The 14,814-nt window shown below is 41.7% G+C and overlaps 2 protein-coding genes across 2 annotated transcripts; both read right to left on the minus strand.

The window, feature by feature from the left end:
* Window positions 1-2,215: 2,215 nt before the first annotated feature.
* On the minus strand, window positions 2,216-4,629 carry LOC107281219 (small ribosomal subunit protein uS10m). Its single transcript, XM_026026056.2, has 2 exons — window positions 4,508-4,629; window positions 2,216-2,864 (listed from the first exon to the last, which is right to left on the minus strand). The coding sequence occupies exon 2, from the start codon at window positions 2,813-2,815 to the stop codon at window positions 2,489-2,491; it is 327 nt and encodes a 108-aa protein (XP_025881841.1). The 5' UTR covers window positions 2,816-2,864; window positions 4,508-4,629; the 3' UTR covers window positions 2,216-2,488.
* A 6,264-nt stretch (window positions 4,630-10,893) lies between these two features.
* Window positions 10,894-11,673, minus strand: LOC4341223 (uncharacterized). Its single transcript, XM_015785704.2, has one exon. It carries the CDS (start codon window positions 11,595-11,597, stop codon window positions 11,100-11,102), a length of 498 nt encoding a protein of 165 aa, XP_015641190.1. The 5' UTR covers window positions 11,598-11,673; the 3' UTR covers window positions 10,894-11,099.
* Window positions 11,674-14,814: the final 3,141 nt, after the last annotated feature.

Consider the following 14,814-nt stretch of genomic DNA (forward strand, 5'->3'; position numbering starts at 1 on the left):
GAGGTCCGAACGTCTCTTCTGCAGTTTCTGGACAGCTTCGATGGAATTTGATGGTGTTTCTGGATCCATATGAAAGTAGACATCAAAACCCTTTCCAACAAGTGCTCATGAGCTTCCAACACTCTTTGAAGTAAAGAGTTATGACCAATTGAAGTTGCCATTGCCTGTAGAACCGGACATGCTGTCTGAACTTTCCCTTGCTCATGCTGGCTTTCACTTGTTCATTCTCATGGCTGCTCCTCCTCCCACCTTGTTTGTGTTCAATGTTCCTGATAATTGAGTTGTTGTGCTTGAGCTCGAATAATTGGTCCTTGCTGTATACTAGGTATGGTTGTATCAATGATAGGGATGTCCTCACCACATTCCCAGTCTCAAATGAGCCCACATAGTTATTTATTTTTCTAGGCAACATCAAACCTGTTAGCATATAAGAGTACTAGTAATAGAATACAAGAGAACAATCATACACTAGCTATAGCGTAATGCTACCTAGCGATCGATCGCTAGGGATCGCTAGGGGCAATCAGATCTGATTCTCTCTCGTTTTCTTTTTTGGCACCACATTACTTTCCTATTTTAATAAATTTATGCACCTAAAGTTTGTACACCTCAAGTTTACACATCTCCACAATTTTTTTTAAAAAAAATTTAGAAAAATTTATGTATAGAAATACTATATATAAAAAATTTGAATTCAAATTCAAATTTGAATCGGATATGTAAACTTTTAACTTATAAACTTTGGGTCTATAAACTTTAGGTGTATAAACTTTAGATGTATAGAAATACTATATATAGAAAATATTTGAATTCAAATTCAAATTTGAATCGGATATAATTCAAATTCAAATTTGAAACGGGTATATAAACTTTAGGTGTATAAACTTTAGATGTATAGAAATACTATATATAGAAAATATTTCAATTCAAATTCAAATTTGAATCAGATATAATTCAAATTTGAATCAGATATAATTCAAATTCAAATTTGAATCGGATATATAAACTTTAGGTCTATAAACTGTAGGTGTATAAACTTTAGATGTATAGAAATACTATATATAAAAAATATTTGAATTCAAATTCAAATTTGAATCGGATATATAAACTTTTGACTTCTAAACTTTTGGTCTCTAAACTTTAGAGATGTGTAAACTTGAGGTGTATAAACTTTAGGTGCATAAATTTACTAAAATAGGAAAGTAATACGGAGCCAAAAAGGAAACCAGGTGGAGGAAGGGAGGGTGGAGGGGAGAGGTGGGGAGCGAATCTGATCGCTACCCTATCCCCAGGGCGATCGATCGTCCATTAGGCGTACCCCTAGCTATAGGATTTATCAAGGCGAGATATTTGGGTTCCTTCAGAGAAAGAATTGACATAGACACATTAATTATCCATTACAACTGAGTTGTATCTTTGGGTATTGAATTCATATCAGATCGATTAATAGGTGACAACAAGCCAAGAAGACGCTTTCAATTAATGAATGGAGTTCAGAAGGCGCGCACATCAGCTTGACAAACAGAGATGAATAATTGGAGTATGTCGGCCAGCCTGATTAAGGCCCCCTTTTGCCCAAAATAAATTAATCTCGTACTAGGACATCCTAGTACAACGAATCTTGATATAACACATTTTAGTACAATAAATCTGTCAAATTCGTTGTATTAGGATGTATCCTATTCTAGTTAAAGTTTGATTTAATTCTAGTTAAAGTTTGATTTATTTCGAGACGAAGAGAGTATGAATAGAGGAATCCATACTCACATTGCAGATCAGTGCCATGAAGGCATGGAGTATAAACAGTGTCCACATGATCCAACACTGTACAATACAGTTCAGCATGATTCGACTATTTTTTTTTTATGTTAAGTATTTTGCCAAAAAAAAAATGAACACTTCGAATGGATCGCCGGAAATGCAGATTTTACAAGAGGTTGATGTGCTTGCACTCTGTTTTGTTGTCCTTCCACGAAAAGGGGCAAGATTTATGCAGACCTTGTGACCAACAGACAGTGTGCTAAGGCTGCTTGATTCAGAACCAGGCTCACTAGCCACCAACACTAAACTCTAATTCAACAGCTCATCTCCACCACTGAGCCCCTGAGTTTTGTCATGACTCATGTGAATTAGTAGTACCAAGAACAAACGAATAAAAGGTATATAGGATTGGAATGTCATGAGTTGTTAGACTGTACTAGAAACAAAACCAACAAATCCAGGAATGCAGGCACATCTGTTTTATTACAGATCATGCTGCGTCATCATAATTCATAGCATATGATAGTTGGATGAATTGCTACTGCTACATTCCTGTAAACTATTCCAAATGGTGCTGAGTTTGGAATGAATTACTAGTACAACATTCCTGTGAACTCTTCCAAATGATGCAGTTCTTCATATGAAATGCTAATGGATGCAAAGGTTCTGTTTGACAATCTCAAAACCAAGAGAGAGAAGCAGTCTTGTTCAAGGGTGAACGAACCAACTACAAAGCAGCTTGGAGCTTACTCTTATCCAAACGAGTCTTGAAACTGATTTGGATTTCGTATTGAGCTCCAAGTAGGCGCAGGCGCTTCAACCAGAACAGCTTCTTTTGCAGCTCGTGCGTTTCCGCTTTCTGTACCAGAAATTGCTTCTTGACATGCATCGAGAATTGCTCCCTGGACTTCTTGTCAATATGAGGTGATCGTAACACAGTATACAAGGATCGTGATTCAGGCAATCCAATCTTCTGAGCGTATGGAATAACCCCTTGAACCTTGTTAGCTTGGCTCATAAAAGATTTCATTATTATGCGTATCTGGGCAGCCATGACTCCGCAGCTGAAGAACTTTTGTCACTGAATGCAAATACCCGGACACCTGGAGAAGGTAAAAGTTAGCTTTGTCATGAACCACGAAGCAATTTAGAGCTTTCGACAGCAATGAAAACAAAATTTAAATAAATTTAATAAGCACTAAAAACTCAGAACAAATTTAGGCAGATGCCATTACTGTGTAGTGTTCACATGAGTGATAAATCTGTGATGTTCCAGCATACATATGAATCTAAAATGGTATAAGAGCAGCAGGAAATGAAACAGACATAAGCACTTATAAGACCCATTACATATTATTTTTGTTGTGAAAACTGCGAAAGGCAATAAGAACATGACGGTTCAAAAAATAATTTCAAATTCCAATGTTCAAGATACACAGATGATGATCCCCGTATGCATGTAAACTTGTAGATGAAGAAGTCAATACTCAACAGCGTGCATCTCTCCACTGATCTAGAGGTAATCACTGATAAGCTAGAGCAACACACTCCTCTTTCAATGCCTGCCCGCTGCCTTGGTCCAGGACCCCAACCTCTTGTTTCACCCGGCTACAACCCCTGTAACTTAGCCCCAAGGCATAGTGACAGCAGAGAAGATAATCTTCTGACAACTAGAACTGGTTTGTTGTGACTAGTATAAGAATTGAATAAACACTATAGTCTCAGCATTCAACCTTTTTAGAAGGTTAACATCATCAAATTTAAGGCCAGCAGCTTTGACCGCAGTAAGAATTGCAACATGAACAGCAGCCAAGAAAGCTAGAAAATTCACGCCACCATAAATCTCAAAAATTTACATACTACCAATTCAGAGCAAATTGAGATACATTCCTGAAAACCTGAGACTTAGGTAGCACCTAGCAAGCAAAAAGGTTACCACATGCTGTGTGGTACCCAGGAACAAATTAGCTTCTGTTGAGTAAGCAACAGAAGGCTGCGGCAGACCATCTGAACCTTACATTTCCTCAGTAAAAAAAAAAAAAAGGTGCAGAGCACAGTGATTTCAGAACAGGGAATAAGTGATGAGAGGGGTTAAATCGGTCAGGTTAAAGGAAGCAGGGAGTTACAGCAGAGAGTAACCGGCTCAACAAGCAGTTTCCAAGAGGCGCGTGATGCCCAGAGTTCCATACTTCCATGTGATCGTGGAAGGTCAGTGGCGTAGAGTGTGTATCCATGACTAGCCCATCAAATACTTTGTGATTTCACCACTAACAAATATATTATTAGCACTGATTCCTGATCTCCATTATTAGGATTAAGTTCATTTGAATATAAGCCGGAAATTTTGATAACTAGCAAACCCAAGAATGGATTCACCTCTCAAGTAACACTCTTATCTTAGGAGTAAAAATGGCAGCAACCTACACAACACACTACAGATGTTTCTGAAGCTTCACGTATGCTTCCTCCCAAACAACACACTACAACACAACACACTCTAGTCGCTATATGATCCAACAGATTGCACACGATTACAAATGTTGGAACTCAGGGCTGAAAGAAAATAGGCTAATCAATTCGTCCGACAGATTGAACCCCCCAAACATTTTGAGGAACAAACGAACTAGTAACTGTTATTAGTACTAAGGTTAAGGCAAAGATAGGAAGCTTCCAGATCTAGAAGTGAAACTAGGGTTTAAGCAAATCTGAGAATGGTGTGATGACAGAGAAGAGGGCGGATTCTCACCGGCGAGCGAGGGTGCGGCGGAAGCACGTCGCCGCTGCTCGCGGTCGCGGGATGGAGATCGGCGCCGGCGCTGGCGGCGGGCGAACTCGCGGGGAGACGGGAGATGGGGTTTTTCTTTCTTTGGGGAGACTTGGGAATTTTGTTGCGAAATGATAGGCCCCGGGCCGGAGCCCAGAAGGCCGCTTCGTAGGCTCTGCGTGGCTGGGCCTAGCATTACGGCCCAACAGCAGAACTCCTTTTTCAATTGTAATTTCTTAGAGAAAGTCTACTTTATATTCCTCAGCGTTCCGTCGTTTAAATTATATCCCTAAACCAATACCGGAATTTAAACTCGATGCAAAGACGAGGGATCTGAAGAGGATGTTTTCCTAATTTCTTCTTACCTGCAATTTATTTTCATACTTCCGAAATACCTCAAACAATTTGCCAAGAAGTGGCAAAACATTGAGGAATCCTCACAAGTCATGAATAAATGCAAATGCATACAAAATGGGAATATCTTTCCAATATTTAAAAATTTTCATTTTCATAGCAAAGGACTTGCCCTCATAAGAGTAAGTCATTTTCATTGGCTTGCAATAATGAGGCAATTTCAAGAATACTACATGCACAATTAAAATATTGTTGCAAATATACTCAAGATAAAACAACGATGCAATCATAAAAAGAAAAGTTTCAAGAAACGAATATAACTTTTTTGACAACAAACCAAATTTGATTTGTCAATAGTGGTTCACCATCTTCCCAGTGATAGTGTGTTTGAAAAAAAAACAATAATTAAATGCTTGTAAGGTAATATACATTATTTAGAATAAGATAGGTGGAGTTCCCTTCCTCTTGCGACGGTGCCGATGCAACTTCATCATGGTTGGATCATGCAAGATAGCACAAGATTTTTTTTCACATTTGTTTTTGGTTTTTTCGTGCTCCAACAGCTACTTTTGAGAGAGAGTCAACTATCAATGAAGTGAAAAGTATAATGAGATTGCTCCCGGAAGTTGAGGTTAGGCATATTGGAAGATGGTGTAATAGGGTAGCTCATGACTTAGCACAATTATAGTACAATGCATTTGTGGAGCATGGATACCCAGTGTTGAATTCATGATGTTGTAAACCTTGAGTGTAACAATCGGGCGAATTTAATATAATAGGGGTGAAAACAGAGAGGATTTGGGCAATAGCAGTCATACCTAGGGTGAAAATGAATCGGATAATATCCGATCCGATCCGTTCTGAATCTGTTTGAAATGAGAATATGGTAGGGGTTTATATAAATCCAACGATTGTGGTATCGCTAAAATCCAGCGGATGAGGATTATCCAAAGTTCCCATTGGATTATCCAACAGCCCAATTCATCAGATAACATAAACTCCTTAATTGTAGACTCTCACCGTCTCATCTCATGCTTGTGTAGCCACCACCACTCATAGAAACAACACACAATGACATAGCGAGCAGTGAGTGATACCACTCCAATCCTTCCCCTCTAACCTCCTAATCTTTGATGAGGCGAAGGTGACGGTCTACCACATGATAACCGACGGTCTTGAGAGACGTCTTTCCGGCTCTTACCTCCTAACAGCTGACTGGTTGTTGTCCTTGAGAGTGGGAGTCATGTTTAGAAATCAGATGTTATGTTGTTATGTACTTTTGTACGTTGCATTGATGTTATATGTATTACATACACATATCTATTTCCGAATAGAGTCCGCACCATTTCCATTATCCAAAACTACCCGCACCACATATGCACACCATCACACCCGCTCAGAATCCCTTAAAATATGTGGTGTAGGATATGGTCTCATCACTATTCGTCTGAATCCACTCTGTTTTCACCTCTAGTCATATCATATCCTACACTACATTTTCTAAGCGGGTGCGGATATAGATTGAATTGTTTCATATCTCGAAGATGATGGTGCACCTCGGTTCAGAAACAAATTAAAATTGTCAGACCCAATGGAGTGCATGGTGTTGGTCTTTGCTGCAGGTGTGGGTGGTGACAGCGACGTGAGACATAGACAGAGTTGAGTATTGAGAGAATACAAAGAGATGAGATGGTAACGTCATGAGGTGAGAGCTAGATAGGTTAGTTGATGGATTGGATTGTTCATGCTCTTGCGACTAAAGCCTTGGTGTTGGATCCTTGAACCTTGGTGGTTAGGAGTAAACCCCTATTCCTTGGTGTGAAGTTGGAGATTAAAGCCTTCTCTTGGTTATTAACTTGGTGAGGCTTGGGATCAAAAGAGAGTCGTCTCTTAAGAACAAGTTTAATAATATAGTCAACTATTAGCTCCAAAAATTGAACCATCATCTATAGCCAACCTAATAGCTCACTCATACAATAGTTAGCTATAGATATATATCACATCATTAAAACCTAATTCAGCCATCTCTCACATAGTTTATTTGAGCTCGTGCTGAAGCTAGCTAAGAATCTGTAGTCCACTTTTCTTCTCTTTCCTCCACGTAAGCACAAATCTGATGTGGTAACTTGTACAACCATCTTACATCACTTTATTGTACCAGCTCTAAGAAGCACCTCAATGAAGAGTAGGATCTTTGGATCAGAACTTCATGAAAAAAAAAAATCCTTTTGTCTGTGTGTTTTTGTTCCCTTTTTGTGTTTGGAATCACTTCTCTCTTTTCCCTAAATATTCCTTTCGATATTATTCCTTGTTCACTTTGTTGGAGAAGCTCCAACTATACTGGAATCTCTAGTAACAAATACCAATATCCTGTTGAATAGTTCGGTCCAAGCAGAAATCCTCAACCGGAATCTCCATACTTGCAAATGGATATTCCGACGGATATTCGGTAGCCCCCCTCCCCCCTCCCTTCCCTCCATGGCTCCATGCTCCCTGTGCACGACATCAGGACCTCTTCACTGCCAAGCCTCGTAGTGCATCACATATCTTTGGAAGTTGGCACTTAAGAAGCTAATTTTTGTATGCATAGCTGCAATGTGTTGGGCAGTTTGGATAAGTAGGAATAATGTGGTATTTAATGGTTACATCGCTAACTCTTTTGCGTAGGTGATTTTCAGGGGCACGCATTTGGCAAGACTTTGGTCGCTGTTCTTAATGAGGATGATGGCAATATAGTGAAGGTTCTATGCAAAACCTTGGAGATGAAACTTCTGGAAGTCTAATCTACCTATGGTTGGAACTTCACAAGAAGAATTGAAGCTTAGTTTTGGTTCTTCTTTCTTGTGGTGGTTAAACTTGTTATGTCGTCAATGTTTCACATGTAATGGGGAGAGTATAAGTATTCTTGTATGGACATTTATGGTTGTATACATCCTTTTCCATAAATTAGCTGTGTTTTTAATCCATTATTAAAAAAAATCTCATACACTCTAAGATGAGAGAGCGTTACCGGCCTCTCGGTGCGATGGGCCTGGGCACTGGCTCTAGGTTGCCCGGCCCTGGCTTCGCTGCTCAATATAAAAAGCCATAACATACGAACATCATATACTTTCAGTAGAAAGTATATGTGCGCATGCATGATTCAGGGTATCACGATTTGAACCCGTTGCCTCTAACACATCAAATGTGTTTTATCTGATTTGAGCTTTGAAGCACTTCCTAACCATAGACGATATCCCTCGAAGTGAAACTATACAAAATAGGCCCTAAATTTATACTTGAATTTCTAACCCATTTTTTCAACTCCAGATGTACACATCTAAGGAGAATGCCCCGGATCAGTCGCTCGGGGGAGGGAGGAATATCAGGCGCTCCCTCCCCATCACGCGCATTGCCTGCCCCTGGGCCCCACCACGTCTCTTCCCTCGCCTGCCACTTATCTCCACCATATACTTCATTGCAACAAATTACCCACATATTTTGAAAACCCTCTATTAAGGGAATTCGTTTCATTTTTTGTTCCACGAAAAATGTTTCACCTAGTGTACCCACAATGTTTCACTATGTATGGTTGTTTAGTTCACACCAGAATTGGAAGTTTGGTTGAAATTGGAACGATGTGACGGAAAAGTTGGAAGTTTGTGTGTGTAGGAAAGTTTTGATGTGATGGAAAAGTTGGAAGTTTGAAGAATAACTTTGGAACTAAACACAATGATAATTCAATAATAAGCTAAAAAAAATTCATCGGAATATATCCATGTGTGGTTTTGTTTTAAAGATTTAATTGCAACGAATTTAATGGTGCAATCGGATCATGATTTGGATAAATAATTTAAGAGAAAAATTAGTTTAGAGTAGTTTTGTACGTATGCGTGGCGTTGACGTTATGCTGACGTCAACGCCCGATTTTTCCCTAAATCAATCGGGCGCCCGACACGTAGGCTCGTCCCACATCTAATGAAATAACTATCGACGAACAAGAGAATACCTTCTTTGGTAGTTGTGTTTTAACTCTCAAATGATGCATTAGCGATCTTTCGCTTGAAACTGTGCTATTTGGTAAGCGGGCAACCCTACCAGTTTTTACGAATAGCAAGTTATATTTTCTCTTTTATTAAAAAAAGAACAGGGGAAAGTTACAATTCTAAATCCATGCATTATGCCTGTTGGAGAATTTTCAAAGTATGCCACTCAATTTGCACCACCTTCAGGATTTGCCACTTAATTCGTACCACTTTCAAAACAAGCCACCGAGCACGCGAATTGTTTCATTCCATGACACTCCGTCTCTCCGAAGTTACGCCCGTCGCCCATCCGTACCGTGCCGTCCATTGCGTCATGTTGCTGCCGCCAGCGTGAGGGAATTAGGAGCTTGGCCGGTGTTGGGGAGAAAGAGCTCGCCATTCTGGTGCAGGGAGGAAAAGCTCTCTAGCATCTGCGGGGGAGAAGCTTGGCAACCTGGGGAGGAGGAGCTACGCCGGCGCGGGAGGAACAGCTCGCCGCGGTGGGGAGAGCTCTGCCGGCATGGAAGGAAGAACTCGCTGGCGTGGGGGAGGAACTCTTCGGTGGTGCCCGACTCAGACGGACGTTGTGACACGGGCGGGCGACGGCGCTCCGCTTCAGAGGGACAGAGTGACACGGAATGAAACAATTCGCGTCCTTGGTGGCATGATCTGAGAGTGTTACAAATTGAGTGACATATTCTGAAAATTCTCGGCCTGTTGGGCAGCTCTTTACGGCGCTGCGCAATAGCCTGTAACTAGTTCTTTCACTACAGCAACTAAGCAACTGTTGGCTATCATATCAAACAGTGCATGCATCATGCTGCCAACACAAAGCCATTAAGGCAGCGCTCGAGAGGGTGGGAGAGTGAGCTTGTCTGTTTCGTTTTCCGCGCGCACGTTTCCCAAACTACTAAACGATGCGTTTTTTGTAAAAATTTTCTATAGAAAAGTTGCTTTAAAAAATCATATTAATCCATTTTTAAAATTTAAAATAGTTAATACTCAATTAATCATGAGCTAATAGCTCACCTCGTTTTGCGTATCTTCCCAATCTTCTCAATCTCCTTCTCCTCAAACACACCCTAACTTGCAAATCTAACCAGCATTGGTCGACTCTAATCTGAGTTACAAATCTGACTATAAGTCATTCTAACATTTTCCACATTCATACTGTGAAACGGAGGGAGTATGTGGGAGGGAATATATGACCGTGAGGTGGTGTTTGGATCCAGGGACTTAACTTTAGTCTCTGTATTTAGACACTAATTTAGAGTATTAAATATAGACTACTTACAAAACTAATTTAATAAATAAAAGCTAATTCGCGAGACAAATTTTTTAATCCTAATTAATCCATAATTAGAGAATGTTTACTGTAGCATCACATAGACTAATCATGGATTAATTAGGCTCAATAGATTCATCTCGCGAATTAGTCCAAGATTATAGATGGGTTTTATTAATAGTCTACGTTTAATATTTATAATTAGTATCCAAGCATCCGATGTGATAGGGAATTAAAAGTTTTAGTCCGATCTAAACAGGGCCTGACTTACATTACAAGCCAAGCAAGGATGACCGTGAAATAGCAAAAAAAAAAAAAAAAAAAAAAAAAAAAAAGGTGACGGTGAGTAAAGAACAATCGGCCGTTGATTTTTCAAGAAACGCACAGCCGTTGGATTAGATGAACAACTTCTACCTTCTACCTGTACAACACATGGGGAGAGGGGAGACCCCATGCCTCTCTTGCCTGCCTTTTAATTGCTGGATTATGGTTCAATTCAAGGCTGTTGGTTGGTACTCTCTGCCACTTCTATAAATAATAAAACAAAAAAAAAACACAGTTTGTTTTTTTTTTTTTTGTGAATCCTATGACAATATATGCCAAATTATCAAATCTATAACAATCCACAAAAAGAACGGCGAGAAATTCGCATGGATTGCTAGATCACCAAGCCATCGATCAAGCTGGCAGAGCAATAGCATAGCAGTCAAAAATGTAAACTGCAATTAGGAATCCACAAGAACATATATTTATTTCAGCATCATCCATGGACAGACACACTGGAGACTGGAGAGAGATGGGAGATCAGATCGAGCTCGTAGGCTCACGAATTCCAAGCATATAACAACAACTACAATCTTTTTCACCACGACGGCCCGGATCTCACTACTTACTTACCGCTGCTAAAACGCAACGCCCATGTCTTCTTGGATCAGTTGGTGGCGGCGGCGTCGGCCTCGTCGGCGGCGGCGGCGTCCTTCTTCTCCGGCTCCGGGGGCGCCGGGTTGAGCTGGAAGGCGGTGACGGGGAGGGCGCGGCCGAGGCCGGCCGGGGTGCGGAAGACGAGCTTGGTGCCGGAGGGGCTGAGGACGATCTCGGAGATGGAGACCCAGATGAGGAGCTCCTTGCTCTTCACCCCGGCGACGCCGTGCATCCGCCCCTGCTCCACGAACGCCGTCACCTCGCCCGCGTACCACACCTGCTTCCCGATGGTGTCGAACGTGTGGGTGGCGCCGCCCGCCTGGGTCTGCCGGAGCCACACGAACCCGGCGGCGCGGTTGTACCCGACCTCCTCCAGGGACGGCAGCGGGAGGAGCCCGTCGGGGAGGCCGAGCTCCACCAGCAGCTCCCGGGCCTTCCGCTCGCAGAGCTCGTGCCCCGTGTGGACCTCCGCGCCCGACCGGTGCTCCTCCACCAGCTGCGACGCCATCGCCGGAGTTGGGTTGGGGGTTTCTTGGCTTGCCGGAGGCCCGGAGTTGGGGAATTTGGGGGAGGGATGATGCGATGGAGAAGGTGATAGGGGAGCTCGCTTTTTATACGCGGTTTTGGGAGAGTTTTGGGGGATGGGAAGAGGAGATTCCGTGCAGCATTGAGCTGGAATTGGAATTGGAATTGTTTGGGGGAATTAGGTGTTTTAGTTCTATCTGTGACAGCGAAAGCGAAGAGGAGAAGGGGGGAAATCTTCCATAAAAGGCATCTACATTTGTGATATTTGCATTTGAAATCCATGGTCACCATGCCACTACAAATATATCAAATTAGAAAAATATCACTACTATTCGTGATATCAGGTAAATGCCACACCAATCTTCTAAAATTAGAACCATGCTACTCCATCGCAATTTATGTTGTCCATGTCACATTTTCTGACATCAGGGCCTTCGTCTCCTTGTCGTCTTCGTCTGCAAGCAGCAAGCCTACGCCGGAGGCTAGCCAGCGAGCTCCGGGAAGGCTAGATGGTGGTCGTGGATGGCGACGACTCCACGCGGTGGTCGTGGACGGTCGAAGAGGGAGCCAAAGGAGATGAGCGCGAGGAGATCCTCGACAGACAAATCGGCGCTGGAGAAGGAGGGCACAGCGATAGATGGGGGAGGGGCGGGACAGGAGGAGAGCTCCTCAGCGAGGGCAGCGGCGAGCAGGACGCGCATCCGCTCGAGCTCATCGATGAGCGTGATGATGACAGGTTGGGATCTCTGCCTAGATCTGGTGAGAGAGAAGCCACCACCGAGCTACCGAGGTCCCGCCATGGCTCATCCGTCCCGCCGCTCGCTCGTCGCTTGTCAGTGCGGGAAGAGGCGGTGAGGGTGGTGGTTGCTCGTGGAGCATCGATGGGCTGGAGCATGGGGGCATGGTAGTGGCGACGCGCGACGACGAGGAGCTGCTGTCCAGGCGCGACGACGACGAGGACCATGTCGTCATGGTCGACGACCTCCGCTTATTTCTTCCGTGCCAGGGAGGAGGCCGAGCCGCACGCCGCCGCTGGAGGCCGCGGACGCAGAGCTCTCCTTGTTCTCCCCCGTGTGTCGGTGCTGCTGCTACTTGCCAGCGTTGACACCGGAGTTGAAGAAGCCGATGAGGTTGACAAAGCACACGCCACAGATGAAGAGAATGTGGATCTAACGAGGATGACAGGAAAGTGGACGGTGGCATGGTTACAATTTTATAAAATTTCAGTGGCACCAAATCGATATCGTGAATAGTAGTGACATTTTTCTAATTTGACATATTTGTAGTGGTATGGATCCAACTAACCTAAAGAAGAACATGGTGATTTTGTGCTCCGAGGAATGTCTGTCATCCTCTTCGGAGAAGAAATTAGAGTTGGCGAGGACATCAAGCTTACTGGAGATGACGAAGAATGCTTACAAAGTAATGGTTTTAACTTGCACAATGTCCCAAGAAATTTAGGCCCTGTTTGATTCAGCCCTTGGATTATTATAAAATAGATTATTAGGTGTAAGCTGAAATAAACAAATAGTTTATTATAATAGATTATTACAATCCACTTTAAAGGTGCTTTTTTTAGCTAACAAACAACTAATAATCTAAAGATAGCTTATTCTATCTCAACTTATTATAATGCATCTTATAGTAATCTGACTCAATAATCTGGATTATAATAATTTTAAGCTGAAACAAATAAGGCCAAGTATGTAGGCTAAACTTTATAATTACTCTTTCCATTTTATATTATAAGTCGTTTCGACTCTTTTTTCTAGTCAGGCTATCAAGTTTATAAAAAAAGTTATTAACATCTACAACACCAAATTAGTTTTATTGAAATTAATATTTAATATATTTTGATAATATGTTTATTTTGGGTTAAAAATGTTGCTATATTTTTTCTATAAACTTAAAAATTATTGATTAGGAAAAAAAATCAAAACGGCTTATAATATGAAACTGAGGGAATAAATGATAAATCCTTGTTTTTGAGTTTTCAAACTAAATTAAAGTGTTTTAGGATATAGAAGACAAAGGCGTTAATTCCTAAATATAAAATGCTTCGATGCATATTTGGTCGATCTACTCGTATTTAATATCACACCATACGAAACTTAGTTATAGCTAAAGTGTGATAATTAAAGTAATAGAGGTGCATGGCATGTTTGTATGAGGAATTAAAGATTTTGGCGTACCAGAACTGTATCGATGAAGCAAAATCTGCCAAAAATTTGTGATAAGGCTCAACAAACTGTGTGGTAGTTAACCAAACCCTCCTGATACCATTGCCACTAACATGTGATCAGTTTAAGGTTTGTCGAGCCTACATGTCAATGATAAATGTCACGTGACTTTGATTTTGAAGATAGAGAATCCTAATTCATGAGCACGATGATGGCGTTCGCGTGCCGGGCGTCTGCACAGCAAGCCTCTATCGTTCTCTATAGAACATCAATCGCTGTTAAATTTAAATTTTAAAAAGATGATTGTAAAGTTTTTATCAAATTTTATTTTTCAGCATTGTCATTTAAAGTCACTAATAACACATATATAAATTTTTTAGCTGCAAATTACTTTCTTTCTAATATACCGTATGACGTATTATCTGCATTTGACCAAAGGATGAGGGCCACATTGTGTGCACATGAGACCTCCCCCACGAGGAGTGTCATACAATATCACTTGTGCTAGATTTCACCTTTTGTTTTACCATGCACTCAGCACATCTTATTTACAGACCCTCGCGAAAAATCGAAATATGTATTAGTGCATGATTAATTAATTATTATGAAAAAATGTTTAAAAATAGATTTATCTCTGTTTTAATAGATAACGCCATTGATTTTGAACACACATTTGATCATTCATTTTATTAAAAAATTTACATAATTATAGTATATTTTATTGTGATTTGTTTTATCACTAATGTCGGTGACATGGGACCGGGAGTATCATGACTAGAGGTTTGGGCAGGAGCAATCACCCACGTGGCCTGACCCCCTCGGGGGGGTCGGGCCCGAGGGTGATGTGGCCGCCCCCCTCTTTGTCTCCCCGAGGGGTCGGACCGCTCCCGTTTCGGCCCCGAGGGCTGAGGCGCCCCGACCCCTTGTGGGTTTGGCGCCGCGTGTATGGGTTAGGTGAGCACAACGGGGCTCACCTAACCGCATTTATTGCGGTTTAGACGAGCGCGTCACGCCGCATGT

The sequence above is a fragment of the Oryza sativa genome, chromosome 6, assembly GCF_034140825.1.
Source record: "Oryza sativa Japonica Group chromosome 6, ASM3414082v1".
NCBI classification, from domain to species: Eukaryota; Viridiplantae; Streptophyta; class Magnoliopsida; order Poales; family Poaceae; genus Oryza; species Oryza sativa.

Bases quoted from the DNA above. Each gene is read 5' to 3' on its own strand.
- LOC107281219 (XM_026026056.2), bottom strand. From the start codon at position 2,815: ATGGCTGCCCAGATACGCATAATAATGAAATCTTTTATGAGCCAAGCT.
- LOC4341223 (XM_015785704.2), bottom strand. From the start codon at position 11,597: ATGGCGTCGCAGCTGGTGGAGGAGCACCGGTCGGGCGCGGAGGTCCAC.